The sequence below is a fragment of the Humulus lupulus genome, chromosome 1 (genome assembly GCF_963169125.1).
Source record: "Humulus lupulus chromosome 1, drHumLupu1.1, whole genome shotgun sequence".
NCBI lineage: Eukaryota > Viridiplantae > Streptophyta > Magnoliopsida > Rosales > Cannabaceae > Humulus > Humulus lupulus.
Window position 1 is genome coordinate 98,919,306 of NC_084793.1, and position 17,412 is coordinate 98,936,717.

The following is a 17,412-nucleotide window of genomic DNA, read 5'->3' on the forward strand; positions in this document are numbered from 1 at the left end:
ATTATAATGGTGTAATAAGCTAACTCCTCCATATCTTCAATCTCTTCTTTCTTCAGCGTCTCTGAAAGTTCATCTCTGGGTTTGAGAGCTTTAGCAACTTTCTGATGAACAAGAATCCCTTTCAAGCTTTCTCTCCACAGCCCGAAATCTCCGGTTCCATCGAACTTCTCAAGTTCGAACCTTGCTGTAGTACCCATCTTTGAATTTGATCAATCTTGGATGAATCTGGGTTGAATTCTGTCGAATCTTGGTCCTTTCTCGCGGATCACGAACCTGGCTCTGATTTTGTAGGAATTTGCTCTGATTTTTAGGAATTATTCGACCACAGACTCATCTGGCACATGCCCAGATCAAACTGACGATGACGTAAATCAGCAAACAGATTAGTAAGAAACCAGCAATAATCAAAGAAAAGTAAAAAGAAATGAGGCAAGAGAATTTATCCTGGTTCTGGTCCTAAGATCAATTCGATCTTAGGCCGTACATCCAGCTGAGCATCATCATCTCCAATCCACTATATCAATCTTGAGTTTGTACACTTTACAATGGTAGAAAAGAGCCTAGAAAAAACACAGCAGCCCCTCAAGAACAATCTCAGTTCTTCCTGCAGAGAACCCAAGTTCTTAGTCTCAAAGAACTTCTCACTATCTCTCCGTTTCACTGATTCTCACTCTAGGATTCACTCTTTTCTTATTGTAATTCTCTCTCTCCAAACTCTCTCTTCCATATACTGTTTTTCCTTATCTCCAAAACAGAAAAAAAAAATAAGCTATTTATAAACATAGCTTTTACAAGAAAGTAAATCTTGACTCTAGTTCCAGCCAAGGTTAGTTTGGTGCAGTTAAACTTTAGGAGGATTAACCCACAAATATCATATTAAACATATAATATAATCTACTATGAATTAGCAACAAATTATTTTTAAAAAAAAAACTAGCAAGAAACTTAAATTTAAAATCCACGTATAATATTTAATATTACATTAAATATATAATATATAATTTCTTCTTGTCACTCCCAAATTTAAAAACTAGAACAAACATAAATTTAAATAAAAATAAATAAATTATTTAATTAAAATAAGATATTAATTTAAAAACTTATATAACATTAATATAAATTTAATAAAAATAATTAATAAATTTTATAAATTACATATTACTTGTACCTACTATATTTATATATATATATATAAATATATTAAACTAATTGTATCGATTTGCACGCGTTCCAATACCTCTAAATGATCAAACGAATTCGAGAGCGGGCTCCACATTCGTAAAAACATTAATTGTTGATAATTATTTCAGCAAAGGAAGAGTTTGACAAGAATATAAATAGGTACATATTTAATTGCCTTTTTAAACTATGAAGATATATGATGTTATACATAATAATTTGATTACTAATATATTGTCATGCTATCGATATATGCGTGGAACAATGGGTTTAAGAAATTATGCATGTTATCGATATATATTGTTATACTAACACATTTGTCACCTCCATTAAAAACGGTTTAAGAAATTATGCATGTTATGATATATTCGTACTACAACGTACACTTATGGCAGAATGATATTCTTTTTCCGCATGTTTATATAATTTTTAGAGTAACCGATTACAATCACAATGGTATCACATTGGAATCACATGGGTTTACAATTCTTACCTTTTTTGTTGAAGCTATTTGAAGTTGGCAATAGGTTACCACCGCATCCAAAAAGAGGAATTTGTCAAAATGACCATCTAACAAATTGAAATTTGCAAAATAACATTTCATTTTATTTTTATTTTTAATTTATTTAATTTATTAAAAATTAATGAAATGGCACTTAATTAATTTAAAAAATTCACATTAACAACAAACCCTAAAATCTCTAAACTCATGATAGAGTGTTCTCTTCTCCTCACCATTCCCATTTGCTTTCTTCTATTCTTGTTAAGACCAAAATGACCAGCCATCTCCAAAAGTCCCTAAGTCACGTACCCTTCTCTTCTCCTCTCCATTATTTGCTTTCTTCCATTGCTAAGACCAAAAAGACCAGCCCAAGTCTTTCTCTGTCACGATACCCTTCTCTTCTCCTCTCCCTTTGCTTTCTTCCATAGCTAAGACTAAAAAGACTAGCCCTCCACTCCATTTATTTCTTCCTCTGTTAAGACCAAAAAGACCAGCCACAAATATCTTTCTCTTTTCCTTCTTCTTCTTCTTGTCTTCTTCATCAACGACCAATCCCCCCCTTCCCCTATTTGTAGTAAGATTAAAAAAATTCTTATCTTCTTTTTATTCTTCTTCATTCTCCATTAATATATTTTTGGGATTTTGTTCTTCATTCTCTTATTTGCAATAATTATTCTTCTACAATTGTAATGGAATCAACCAATGATGTATTAACTACAATTCCCACACCATCAAACGAATGTGAACAAGTAAGTATTATGATTTTTTATTTTTTTTCTACATGAAAATTAGTGTTTGAATGTTATCTTTATCATATAGAAATGAAAGAAAAAAATAGATAAAATGCAACAATCAATTTTACACTTTGCATTTCGAAATTTTCATTATTCAATACTTGAAAATTAAAAAAAAAATGAAGTTATGAAATGTGCGACTATGTGCGACCCTATGCGACTATATAGTGCGACTATGTGCAACCCTATGCGACCCACATGGTCGCACATAATTTGCAAAATATATGGAATATACTGTGTGACTCTGTGCGACCCTATGCGACCATGTGCGACCATGTGGGTCGCACATGGTCGCACAGAGTCACACAGTATATTCCATATATTTTGCAAATCATGTGCGACCATGTGGGTCGCATAGGGTCGCACATAGTCGCACTATATAGTTGCTTAGGGTCGCACATAGTCACATAGGGTTGCACATATGCGACCCACATGGTCGCACATGATTTGCAAAATATATGAAATATATTGTGCGACCATGTGGGTCGCACAAGGTCTTTTAGTTAAATTTTTGGTCGCATAAAGTCGCTTAGTTAATAAATTTGGGTTGTTTAGTTAAATTTGTAATTCATGTTATAGTTTTTATATTTATATTCTTATTATTTATATATTTTTATTCATTTGGCAAATTATTATTGTAGATGCCCAGAACTGTATTAACGACAGAGCTTCCTTGTATACCCCGTGTCATTACTACTAATACAGTTGCAAAATCTAAAGTTACCATCAGATCTCCGCTGAGTGTAATAGACCAAATAAAAGATTGGCTTTCAAATTCTGACAAGGTCGTTTTTAAACATTACACCCAGTTGGGTCGTTTGTTGGACCTCGACACTCGAGGCTCTTTCCCTGGCACCTTAGCAAACCAGATAGTTTTGAGGATGGTAGATTGCCAAAAGAGGCATGAGTTATGGTTTTTGATTAATGGAAAACCTATGAGGTTTTCTCTCCAAGAGTTTGCAATAGTATCTGGGTTGTACACTAGTGGCGGACCAACACCTGAATAAATGAATGTTGTTTCTTCTGAGAACAATTTAAAGAAAAAGTACTTCAATGACAAGATGTCTATTAAAATAGAGGACATAGCTAATGCTCTAGATAGCATATCGAAAGAATGTAGGACTAAGGACAGAGTGAAGTTGTGCTTTATCTATTTGCTCAGCGCATTTCTAATAATGCCAAGTCCTGGTTCGATAGTAGATCTTAAATGGCTACAACTAGTGGACAGGCTAGATATATTTGACAAATATTGTTGGGGGAAGCTGGCATATGAGAAACTAATAGAGCAAATCACGAAAAAAGATATGAAGAATAATCCCACTGAGAAGGAGATTAAGTGGAACTTCTTTAGTTGTCCTTGGATATTTCTGGTAAATTTTTTTATTATGATTATATTTTTATTAAGTTTATTTATTTTTGGATATTTTTTATTACATTTTGTGATATGATTTTAATTATTCTTTTGTCTCTTATAGATATGGATTTGTGAAGCAATGCCAAAGTTGGGCGACATGGTAGGACAAAGAATCCCAGGAAACCATATTCCTCGATGGCTTGGTTGGAAAATAAATGATAAGCATAAACTCACAGTTACAAGAATATCAGAAGTAATAGAAAATGATGTTGAGGTATTTATCCACATACAAAATTATTTATTGTCTTGTATAAAAAAAATATGATCAAGGCAACTTATGTTAGTTTATTTTCTTTGTGTATTAGTTTTTTTTGCGACCTACATTAGCTCCAACTTCAAAGGAGAAGGCAGAACTTTTTTATGAAAGGCTTGGTTGCTACGAGGACAATGAAGATAACGTAATTGATCAGATTTCTTCATTTTTAGTGGGTGATGTCATTCTACGTGATCCACAGTGTTCTGCGCCACATGTGGAGCCTCCATCCTCGAATGTGGAGCCTCCATCTTCGGGTTTGGAGCCTCCATCTTCAGGTGTGGAGCCTCCATCTTCGAATGTGGAGCCTTCCCAAATCACTCCAATTCGTCAAATATCATACTTGCATCCATCTTCATAGCCTCCCTCTTCTTATGATGCTCATAGTGAGTTATTGGAATCAGTGAAGCGTTTGATAGCTGACCAAGAAAAGTTGCACAATGCAAGATATGAGGAGATTGAACGTGTAAATAAAGAAAGGCACGACGCAATAATGACAACCATCGTCGACCATGCTTACTTGAATAGAGTGAGGCATGAGACACTATTAGAAAGATTTGATGTTTTGATTGATATCTTTCGACCTATAGCAGCACAACTTTCTGGAGCTGGAGGAGAAAAGACTACAAAAGATAACCAACAAGTAAATTTTATTTGCAATAACTTTAATATAGATATTTTTATTGTCATCTATATTTTTATTTATAATAATATGCCTTGTAACTTCATGGTTGTAGGATTCACCATCTTATGCACACTTTTTTGGAGATGGATTTGTAACACCTATAGGAGAAAGGAACATGGAGGGTGGCCAAGCCTCCACGCCTGTAGGAGAGAAGATTGTTGATAATACATCATCTAGTTTTCCTACACAATCTGCAGAAAACGAAGTCACCACACAGTCTCATATGTCTGCAAATTCCTATGAGACACCGCCATCAATTATTTATGAAGGAATTACTAATGAAGAGCCTGGTAACGAGGTAGAACAAATCGTTCGAGATGGTCGACCGTTGAGGTTAAGAAAACGGGCCCCAACCTTGAAATCACCATTCACACCGTGGCCGAGGAAACGTCGATACTCTAAGTTAGAACCTCCTATTTTCGACCCTTTTAGGCAACCTATTAAAGATGATGTGCAAGCATTCTTTAGGTGGTACAATGGCGATACAGGTGGTACAAGTTATATTCGTTGTGGCCAGATGTCACATGACAGAAGATTTTTTGAGATATTGTTGGCAAAGCAACGATATATTGATAGTGAGGTAAGCTTTATCATTCAAATATATCATAATAATTATATAATACTAATTATATTCCCATCATAATTAATAATTAATAAATGTTTTTTTGGCAGCATGTCGATGAAATTACCTATTTATTTAGAAAAAGAATGGATAAATTTCATAATATCTTTCCAAAAGATATATGCATATTGACTGATGAGTTTGGACAACATGTGCGTGCACTATACCACACGTCTCGACAGGAAAATAGTAATGTATGTAAAAAAACTCCAGAGCTAATGTTGTTTGTTGATGGAATCAGACCAGTTAGGGCGAGAGTTTGGTCGGACGTCAATTACTTCTATGTGCCTTGGAATGACGGTGAACAACACTGGATGTTAGTGGTAATTGACATCCGTAACTGGACGATATGGATTTATGACTCAATTCCAAGTCACTGGATCTCTATAGAGGCCATGAAAAAATCTGTGCAACCACTTGCAGAATATTTTCCTTTTTTACTTCAAGGCAGTGGCCATTTTGAAAACTTATGTCATTAGTGCAATCGTCACATGAATATAAAAGTAGCCCCTGCAGATACTGTTCCTCTTAACAAGAGAACGTAAGTTTTATTTTATATATTCTTTTTTAAATCCAAACTTGTAAATTTGGTACTAACGTAGTTAAATTTATCTTTATAGCGGAGATTGTGGTATATTCATGCTTAAGACAATGGAAATGCACATTGCCGATAAGTGCGACAAGTCAACTACATTGGTGCTCAACGACAACAACATAGATACATTCAGACAGGCATATGCAGTTCAATTATATGTGGGTAGTGCGGATCCTTAGCTAGCTAGATATACATAGTTTCTAATTTTTTATACTTTTTGTGGGAAAAATGACTTTAAAATACCTTAATATAGTATATACGGCCATCATGGTCTTTTGGGTTCTGAATTTGCACTATGCGACCATAAAAGACCTTGAATTTGCACTAAGCAGCCATCATGGTCTTTTGGAGTTCAAAAGACCTTGAATTTGCACTAAGCGACCATCATGGTCTTTTGGAGTTCAAAAGACATTGAATTTGCACTATGCGACCATAAAAGACCTTGAATTTGCACTAAGCGACCATCATGGTCTTTTGGGGTTCTTCCACCAATTTTAAAGAAGACCTTGAATTTGCACTTAGCAATCATAAAAGACCTTAAATTTGCATTACAACCATAAAAGACCTTGAATTTGCACTATGCGACCGTAAAAGACCTTGAATTTGCACTAAGCGACCATCATGGTCTTTTGGGGTTCTTCCACCAATTTTAAAGAAGACCTTGAATTTGCACTAAGCAATCATAAAAGACCTTAAATTTACACTATGCGACCATAAAAGACCTTGAATTTGCACTAAGCGACCATCATGGTCTTTTGGAGTTCAAAAGACATTGAATTTGCACTATGTGACCATAAAAGACCTTGAATTTTCACTAAGCGACCATCATGGTCTTTTGGGGTTCTTCCACCAATTTTAAAGAAGACCTTGAATTTGCACTTAGCGACCCTAAAAGACCTTAAATTTACACTATGCGACCATAAAAGACCTTGAATTTGCACTAAGCGACCAGCATGGTCTTTTGGGGTTCTTCCACCAATTTTAAAGAAGACCTTGAATTTGCACTTAGCAATCATAAAAGACCTTAAATTTACACTATGCGACCATAAAAGACCTTGAATTTGCACTAAGCGACCATCATGGTCTTTTGGGGTTCTTCCACCAATTTTAAAGAAGACCTTGAATTTGCACTTAGCAATCATAAAAGACCTTAAATTTACACTATGCGACCATAAAAGACCTTGAATTTGCACTAAGCGACCATCATGGTCTTTTGGAGTTCAAAAGACATTGAATTTGCACTATGCGACCATAAAAGACCTTGAATTTTCACTAAGTGACCATCATGGTCTTTTGGAGTTCAAAAGACATTGAATTTGCACTATGCGACCATAAAAGACCTTGAATTTTCACTAAGCGACCATTATGGTCTTTCGGAGTTCAGAAGACCTTGAATTTGCACTAAGTGACCACAAAAGACATTGAATTTGCACTAAGCGACCATCATGATTTTTTGGGGTTTTTCCACCATTTTAAAGAAGACCTTGAATTTGTACTAATTAAATGAAATTCATAGATAAAATCACTTATAACATAGTAATTAAATGGTCTTATACTTTTATATTGTAATTCAATGATGTAATTAAATAGTTACAAAGACTTATATAATGTACTTTAATGGTGAAAGCACTTATATAATATAATTATATATTGTAATTAAATGATTGACTCACTTACATAATGTACTTAGATGATTACAAATAATTATATAATATGGTCGCACAGGATCGCACATGGTCACATAATCTAATTATATATTGACACACTTAGATAATGTAATTAAATTGTTAATCAAACTTATATAATGTATATAAATGATGTCATCACTTATATATTGTAATTAATTATCAAAAAATTAATTAATCAACTATGGTCGCATAGGGTCGTACATGGTCACATAGACCAATATTAGGATATACTCTGAAATACACCATGGTCGCACATGGTCGCACAGGTCGTATAAACCAATATTATGATACACTTTGAAATACACTAAGGTCGCACAAGCTTTCTCAAGATCCACATTAAGCACTTTAATTAGCATAAATTTGATAGATAGATCTGAATCAAGTTTGCATAGATCAAATACAAGAAACATTAAATATAGTATTTAGAGAACTAAATAATAATAAATCACACATGAGTTGTGCTTCTAACATCTGATGGCACTTGTCGACTAGGAAATTTTTTTGAATTATATCCTGATTGTCCACATGCTCCACAATTATATTTTTTCTTAGGGACTTCACCTTGGGAAGGTATGCGATTGATTTTTGGTCTTCCTTTAGTCTTGTCTTCAGGAGGTGCTATCACTTGTACTGCAATAACATCTTCAGGAATGTCGGTCCATTGTGAGTTTGGAGGAACAGGATAAATAGTTTCAGCATATGCTAATAACCAATATTCTGACGTGTAGTATTTTGACCACATAGAATATATGAGTTCCCCAGTATTTTGGGGTTGTGCCTTTCCTGCTGCTGCTATTGCATGGATACATGGAAGGTTATCAATATCGAAAACTTTGCACGTGCAACTCTTTGACCTTAAATTTACTATTGAATCGAGTTCTCCACACATCACATTGTACTCATTCTCGTTTAACTGGAGAGTTATCAATGAACCGACTTCATCCCATCTTTTACGTATTATTTCTTCCCTCCTCGGTGTCAATGGAGTTGTCACTGCATATGCTTCCCGTCGACGTTCAAGGAACCATTGTCCCATCGTGCTTATGATAAAATCGGTCATAGCAATAATAGGGTACTCTCTTGCCTTTCGCATCAAATTGTTCACTGACTCAACTATGTTAGTGGTCATGACTTCATATCGATTACCACCAAAATGTGCTCTAGACCACTTTCTGAACTTGACATCATTCTCAAGATACTTAGCGACACGTGGATATATTTTGCGAAGTTGGTCGAAGTGTTTATTAAACTCTTCGATACGGTACGCTATTGCAGCTTTCTTATACAATTTAGTCCCTGCAGCACTTTTGAAACGGTGTTTTATATTCTGTTTTACATGCCAATAACATGCCCCATGAGAAGCCATAACATAAACATGACGAACTGCATGTTTGATACTTTGATGTCTATCAGAAATAAAACATAAGTCTGAGCTACCAGGTATCAACTCCTTCAACTTCTCTAAGAACCATGTCCATGAAGCGTTATTCTCACTGTCAACCAAACCCCATGCAATGGGGTAAGTATGATATTCACTATCTTGTGTAGTTGCTACTAATAACACATCCTTATGCTTAGTTTTGATCCAAGCCGCATCAATACCAATTACTTTCCTCATGTAAGTGAACCCTCTTATGGCCACACCTAAAGCATAAAAAAGTACTTGAACTTATTTTCTGAATCAAGTTCAATGTGGGTAACTGTACCTGGATTTGCCCGCTTCAACATGTGACAATACAAAGGGAGCAAGGCAAAATTTTCTTTGGCCATTCCTCTAATCAAATTTTGAGCCCACTGTTTTCCTTTCCAAGCTTTCCAATAACTGACTTGAACTTTCATTTCCTCACGCATGAATCCTGCGAGGCTTCTTGGGTTGAGTGGGTCTTTACTATTCTTAAAGTGTCCCTGTACACGAGAACCAATAACACGACTGGATGCTTGTCTATGATTGGCATTTCGGTTCATTAATGAGCAACTGTGAAGACTATAGTACTGTCGAATGACAAAGAAATGTGAATCTTTCATCTTTGTAGCACGGACTCTCCATGAGCAATCTTCACTAATACAACGAACCTCCTTTACAGACTTGGTTGATTTGGTTGTTCGCATTTCAAATCTCCCATTAATGGCGATGATGCTAAGATAATAACTCAAACCATCCTTACTCTCAAAGTGTTGACCCGCTTTTAAATCAGATCCATCATGTCTGCCACTATTTTGACTTGCTTCTCTATTAAATTGTGCAAAATTTCCCATAAACGTATCAAAATGTTGATAAGGGATAATCTGACCTCCCCCGACTATATTGTCATTCCCAATTACATCATTATTTTCTTGAACTACTTTCTCACATTCCTCGAGTACATTGTTACCTCCCTCATGTACTATATCATCTGGTGTGGGATTGGAACCAATGATATCTTCACCACTCTGCGCTATATCTTCACTCGGGACATAGCTTGGATCATTTGGAAATTGATCTATTACATGACACCCAAAATAGTTATCGTAAAAGCTTCCATTATCAAAAACACCATCATCACAACGAAATTCAACATCATCACCAGTGAATCCATTACCATCACCATCATTTACAAGCTTCATCTTTCCTTTATCATTATTCTTTTTGACGCACACATACAGAGGAATCACTTCTTTAGCTTTGTACAACTCCTTCAACAGATCCTCTACATCAGAATCACCACAAATCTTACTTGGTGCCATCTTGTTGAATGTTTCACCAGCCACCTTATGAGTTATTTCAATTTCATATAAATTTCGATCAACACCTACTTTTTCATAGACTTTATTCACTAGTTGATGAAACTTGATACTCCGGTCAACCACAAATCCCTTGTTGCAACCAGTACCAAACCATTCCCAAATACGATTACTTGTAATCTTCCACTCACCATTATAGTCCATGCATATAAAGATGTGATCCATACCTATCATAAAGTTAAATATTCAAATTAACAAGTGTAAAATAAGAATACCACATGTGTGAATCTGAAAATTACACTAAGGTCGCATATGGTCGTTTAGTATAGTTTTTCAATTACATTGAGCGACCATGTGCGACCTACATGGTCGCACATGGTCGCATAGTATAGTTTTCCATTTACACTAAGCGACCATGTGCGACCTACATGGTCGCACATGGTCGCATAGTATAGTTTTCCATTTACACTAAGCGACCATGTGCAACCAAAGGGTCGCCTTTGGTCGCATATGGTCGCATATTACAGGTCGTCTTCAACCTCGAACTGAGGTTATTTTCACACCAGATTTTTATTTTTTTTCTTAGAAAAACCTAAATTTATGCTTCATGTTGTTATATAATTGTAAATAACAAATACTCAATCGTTAAACGTGAGATTATAGTCAATTACTAACCTTTACAATTCTTGGATGGAATTTTCACTTCTTCTTTAATGGTTTCTTGATTTTCTTAAGTCAAATGTGAATATGAATATCATTGAAGAAGAAAGACTTGAGTATTGTAATGGAAATGAAGAGAAGAACTCAATGAAGATGAAGAAAACTTTAGAAAATGTGGAGAGGAAGACCTTCAAGAGAGGTCACGGTCTTTTTCCCTAGGGTTTACTCCCTTTTTTTTTCTTTAAATGATAAAGAAAAATTAATTTAATGTTAATTATATTTATTAAATTAATTATTAAGTTAAGTTTAAAAGGTGGTCATTTTGCTAATAAAAATATTTCAAAAATTATTTTGCTAATAAAAGTTTTCATTATGGTCAGTTTGCAAACTGACTCTCAAAAAAATTCAGTTGAGTTTGCTAAAAATTTTATTTTTGAATATTTTAAACACGAAAATAATTTTTTTTTTTTGTTTCTTTATTTTTAAAAAATGAAAATATATTTGATAACTATATGGTTGTATTTGGTAAAATTTTTGTTTTTGAATTTTTTAAATACAAAAATGGAAATATTATATTTATTTTTGTTTCTTTATTTTTAAAAAATAAAAACATGTTTGGTAACTATTTTTGTTTTTTGTTTTTAAAAACAAAAAATAATAAATGCTTTTGATAATTTTTATTTTTATTTTTTGTTTAATAATATAAAATGAGGTATTGATTTGAAGAAGAAAATAAAAAAAATGAAAAGTCAAAAATGGTTTAAAAAAAATTAAAAGTGAAAAAATTCTATTTTCAAAATGTAATGAATCTTAATTAAAAATTTTATAAATTATAAATAAAAATAGAGTTACCAAACACTATTTTATATTTAATTATCAATTTTTTTAGTTAATTAAATAAAAAATTATTTTTTAAGTGTTACCAAACAACACCTATATTTGTTTTTTGTTTTTACAAACAAAAAATAATAAATGTGTTTGATAATTTTTATTTTTATATTTTGTTTAACAATATAAAATGAGGTGCTGATTTGAAGAATAGAAGAAGAAAAAAAACGAAAAGTCGAAAAAATGGTTTTAAAAAAATTTGAAAGTGAAAAAATTCAATAAATTTTAATTAAAATTTTAAAAAAATAATAAATTAAAATAGAGTTACCAAACACTGTTTTATATTTAATTGTCAAATTTTTAATTAATTAAATAAAAACTATTTTTTAAATGTTTACAACACATTCATAACATACATAACTGATTAACCATAAGTTAAAAACATATACTAGAGTAACTTGTTATTGTTTCTTATATTGCCTGGTAACCGACTACTCATATTTATAGCAATATAGATAACGGATTATCCATAAACTAAATCTATATGCTAAGAGTAAGCTGTTATCATTTTCTTTAGCTTTATATTTCATGGAAACAGTTTACCTAAATTGTATGGTAAGTTTGGTAATCACCACACATAAGTTATAATTTTTTTTAGTTTCAATTTGTATAGTAATCGGTTACCTAGAAATTAAACATAGACGCCTACAGAGTAATCTATTATCATTATTTTAGTTTTATATATTACTTGGTAATCAGTTATCTAAAGTTGCATTAAATTTAAGTAATGTTGGGTTTTATGCTCTTATAAAACCACATTTTTTTTTATGTAATTCATTCATTATCAATAATGTGGTGGAAATCATTTTGTTCAATCAAGATGCATTGTTTACATGTTTTATTACATAATTAATTATTATTAATACAAACGTTTATCAAATCTTGAACATATATATAGTTACAATTATAGTGACTCGGTCACAGTAGATTATAATTGTAATTATATGTACAAAAGCATTTTGTCTTTAGATTAAATCAGTACACTAGATTTTTATTGATTGAGTAATCTACGATAAGATCTACTTACACATCTGGTGTGATGTCATATCCAAGACAATGACCAAGTAGAAAAGATCGAATGTATTTTGTTACATTGGACTCGACCGATATTGATTATTGACAAGATAAGTAATTATCGTTACTATCTAATCTAATCATATCACAACATTGACCATAGGTCAATTCAATCTTAATTATAAGTGATTAATATTCTGTTAATTGTATTATTCAAGTCTTTTGATTTATTCTTTACCATCTTACCCTATGGACTAGCTCATATTTACATATTGGAGATTTAGTAGTATAATTGAGTGAGAGTATTTATCATAGATATGAAATCTATAGCTTATGTTTAAGAAGTGAAACGATGATTTCCTTATAGTTTGGTTCAAGTGTTAAATGATAGAGTACTCATTTCTGTAATTAAATTTATGGAAATATCATTTACAAGGAACTTAGTGTGAGTTAAGGATAAAATACCAATGAGGGGTAAAATTGTAATTTGGAGTCGTCTCATTAGTAGTTCATCTATAGAGGATTGAATGACAGTTATGGTTATAACAATGGATAACGTATTTACATTTGGTGTAAAACGTTCTATGAATTCAAGAGTGCAATTCTGAGTCTAAAGTGGAGTCACGAGGAATTAATAAGGTAGTAAGATTATTTGTTATAAAAAAACTCACGGTAACTTATTAAAATTTGGGCTCATAGATCCATGGTCCCCATGTCATCCCTTATCAAAATGAACATATTAGTCTTGAATAATTAATTTAAGTATTAATTATAAAAATATCATATTGATTAGGTCAATGAAAATAAATAATGTTAAATTATTTATTGATATTTTGTGAGAAAAGAAATAGAATAAAATTTGAGGTTTCTATTGCAAAGTCTCAAAAAGAGAGTATTATATTCAATTAAGACAATTTTGTTAATATTGATAAATTTATATTAATATTATTAAAATGAATTAAATAAAGCTCAAAATTATAATGGGTTAATTTTGACAAGTATTTACTTAATTATAATGATTAAAGAATTAAAATAAAATGTGTAACTAAAACTTATTTTATGTCCTAGCTAATTGCCTATATATACTAGTGTTATAGAATGCATACAACCTTTTTTATGACCTAGTGTTATAGAATGTCCTATGAATTTGACAAGGTAAAAATTCACTACTAATATTCTATACCTAGCCACTCACGCTCTCTTAGTTTTCTTTCTAGAAATTCTCTTCTCATATGTTGAGACTTGCTTACACAAACACTGTGTTGTTTTAGAGAAAGACATAGAAGATTGTCGTTTTGTTTCAAAGCGGTTTGGATTTCTTGCAATACCTAGCATTCAACAAGGACAAAAGGTTACGAATTCCAAAGGGTGTAGTCATTGTTCCGCTAGGCATTTTGTAAGTACTCTAATAGTTTTGTTATTGTATTTACGTATCTCTGTAATATTCACATGCTTGTATGATTTTATGCTTTCTACTATGTATATTGTTTTTTGAATATATATTTATAGGGAGCATGCATATAAACTTATATAAATGAGATTCTACAACTGGCTTCAGAGCCAATGGTTGCTAGTTTATATGTTTATATGTACATGTATGTTTTGACATATTAGATAGGTTAATTAGATGGTAGCATAATTGTTTGCATCTTTAAGTTTTATGTTTGTGTGATACGAAAAAAATATTGTTCATGATTTTTGTAAACTTATGATTATTTATGTATGTTTTATTTTGTTGTATAAAACTCATAAAATCTGTACATAAAATCAAAATTTGAAAATTGCATAATTTTTTTTGCCTACACGTTTATGGTATTCTTATTATTAATTTTTTTAGTTATATATATATTTATATAACGTATAAAAAAAATAGGAAAGGGTGATTGCACGTTAATGACCTTTTCTTTTTTAGTAATATATATATATATATATATCTTTTAAATAAAATAAATTAAAATATGATATTTTTTAAAATATTTTACCATGATAATTATTTTAAAATAATAAATAATAAATAATTAAACAAATTAAAATATGATATTTTGAGATATTTTACCATGATAATTATTTAAAAATTATAAAATTATACGTTTTATAACTTAAATAAAATTTAATTAAACTTAAACTCACTTATTAGAATAATATCATATTAAACATATAATATAGTTTACTGTGAATTAGCAACAAATTGATTTTTTTTTAAAAAACTAGCAAGAAGCTTAAATTTAAAATTCACGTAAAATATTTACTATTACATTAAACATATAATATATAATCTCTTGTTGTCACTCCCAAATTCAAAAACTAGAACAAACGTAAACTTAAACAAAAATAAATAAATTATTTAATTAAAATAAGATATTTATTTCAAAATTTATATGATATTAATATAAATTTAATAAAAATAATTAATAAATTCTATAAATAAAACTAAAGTAAACGTGCATATTGCACGTTGCTTGTATCTAGCATATACATATATATATATCTTCTATATAATAAGTGTGTAGATAACAGAAATTATTGGTTTTAACGGTTTTTTATTTTTTTAATGTTAACTTTAATGGAATATTCCTATATTTAACATAATATACTTATATTTAACGGTAGTTTGTAAGCACTTAAACATAAATAAAATAAAATAAATTAATTAAAAAAAATTTAAATAAGATATTTTTGAGATATTTTACAATGATAATTATTTTAAACTTATAAATAATCAAACAAATTAAAATATGATATTTTTTAGATATTTTACAATGATAATTATTTTTAAGTAATAAATAATTAAACAAATTAAAGTATGATATTTTTGAGATATTTTACAATGATAATTATTTAAAAATAATAAAATCATACGTTTTATAACTTAAATAAAATTTAATTAAACTTAAACTCATTTATTAGAATAATATCATATTAAACATATAATATATTCTACTGTGAATTAGTAACAAATTATTATTTTTTTAAAAAAACTAGCAAGAAACGTATAATATTTAATATTACATTAAATATATAATATATAATCTCTTGTTGTGACTCCCAAATTCAAAAACTATAATAAACATAAACTTAAACAAAAATAAATAAATTATTTAATTAAAATAATATACTTATTGAAAATTTATATGACATTAATATAAATTTAATAAAAATAATTAATAAATTCTATAAATAAAACTAAGCAAACGTGCATATTGCACGTTGCTTGTATCTAGTATATATATGTGTGTGTGAGGTCGATTAAAAAAATTGAGAAACAAATCAAATTCACGTTTTATTTTTGGAATTTCTTTTGGGAAAGTATATATATATATATTAATTAACATATATTTTATAAATGAAGGTTAATTAATATATTTGGTAACATATTTTTATATATGGAGGGCATTAAAAAAAGCATTTATTTTAGAATTGTATCTTTAATTCCTTAATAAATGATATATTTTTTGTGCAAGTAAATATATTTTTGGTAATTTTTTTTCTAAAATAAGAAAAAAAGATAATTATTGTTTTTTTAAATGGGAACAATTGAATTATTATTTTTTATTAATATTTTGAACATTTATTGAATTAAAATTAATTGTGATTAATTAATTGGTTTATTTCATGAAATTGATTGATTAATTTCTTTTTAGCTATTCATCTATTTTTGTAATAAATGTGTACATGTATAAATTAGTATCATGCCATATAGATCGTATGCTAGACCCATCCAATTAATTAACATGTCATGCATCATTATAATTGTTATTTTTACAAATTTGTGCTTAGATTATGGACTTATAGTGATGGTCCATTACTTTAGATAATGGGAAAAATGTCACATAAAATGGGTCATATGCTTGATGGGTTTTATTTGGGCTCAATTGAACATATAAAGTTTAAATTCCTCTATTGTGGGTGGTGCCACTTGTGAATGTCCATTTGTTTTGCATTACTAGATTAGACCTAATCGATTAAATAATTATTAATAAAATGAAGGTTTAAATTCTTGTTTTTTGCCTTATGTATGGAAGCTAGTGGGCCTTGTAGTGAGAACGACATACTAGACCCAGCCCTCCTCCATGCAAGCCCAAATCGTTAAGGCTCATTTACCTAAGTTGGACTTGAGTGTATTAGGTTAATTCTAGTTGAACCTAAATTAATTGATTAGTAACACAGTAACTCTAAATATTTAAAATGGATTTAAATGGGTATTTTAGAATTAGAAGAAATTTATACTAAGGTTTATTAATTACTTTATATAATATGAAAAACCTAGTTTTGTAAATTTCACAAGGTAAATACTAAATTAAAATAATGAGCTTTAATTTTTTAAAATCCGATCTCCACCATCAATTTAACAAGGTTAGAGTTTAGTGGGATCTTATGGCACTTTGATTACGTCTCCC

At 30.4% G+C, this 17,412-nt stretch overlaps 2 protein-coding genes across 2 annotated transcripts; one reads left to right on the forward strand and one right to left on the reverse strand.

Annotated features, from left to right (window-relative positions):
• The first annotated feature begins 3,455 nt into the window (after positions 1 to 3,455).
• Positions 3,456 to 4,169, forward strand: LOC133814946 (uncharacterized). The gene is made up of 2 exons (XM_062247848.1): positions 3,456 to 3,845; positions 3,951 to 4,169. The coding sequence occupies exons 1-2, from the start codon at positions 3,483 to 3,485 to the stop codon at positions 4,152 to 4,154; spliced, it is 567 nt and encodes a 188-aa protein (XP_062103832.1). The 5' UTR covers positions 3,456 to 3,482; the 3' UTR covers positions 4,155 to 4,169.
• Positions 4,170 to 8,177: 4,008 nt separating this feature from the next.
• On the reverse strand, positions 8,178 to 10,336 carry LOC133818735 (uncharacterized). Its single transcript, XM_062251771.1, has 2 exons — positions 9,439 to 10,336; positions 8,178 to 9,376 (listed from the first exon to the last, which is right to left on the reverse strand). Exons 1-2 carry the CDS (start codon positions 10,334 to 10,336, stop codon positions 8,178 to 8,180), a joined length of 2,097 nt encoding a protein of 698 aa, XP_062107755.1.
• Positions 10,337 to 17,412: the final 7,076 nt, after the last annotated feature.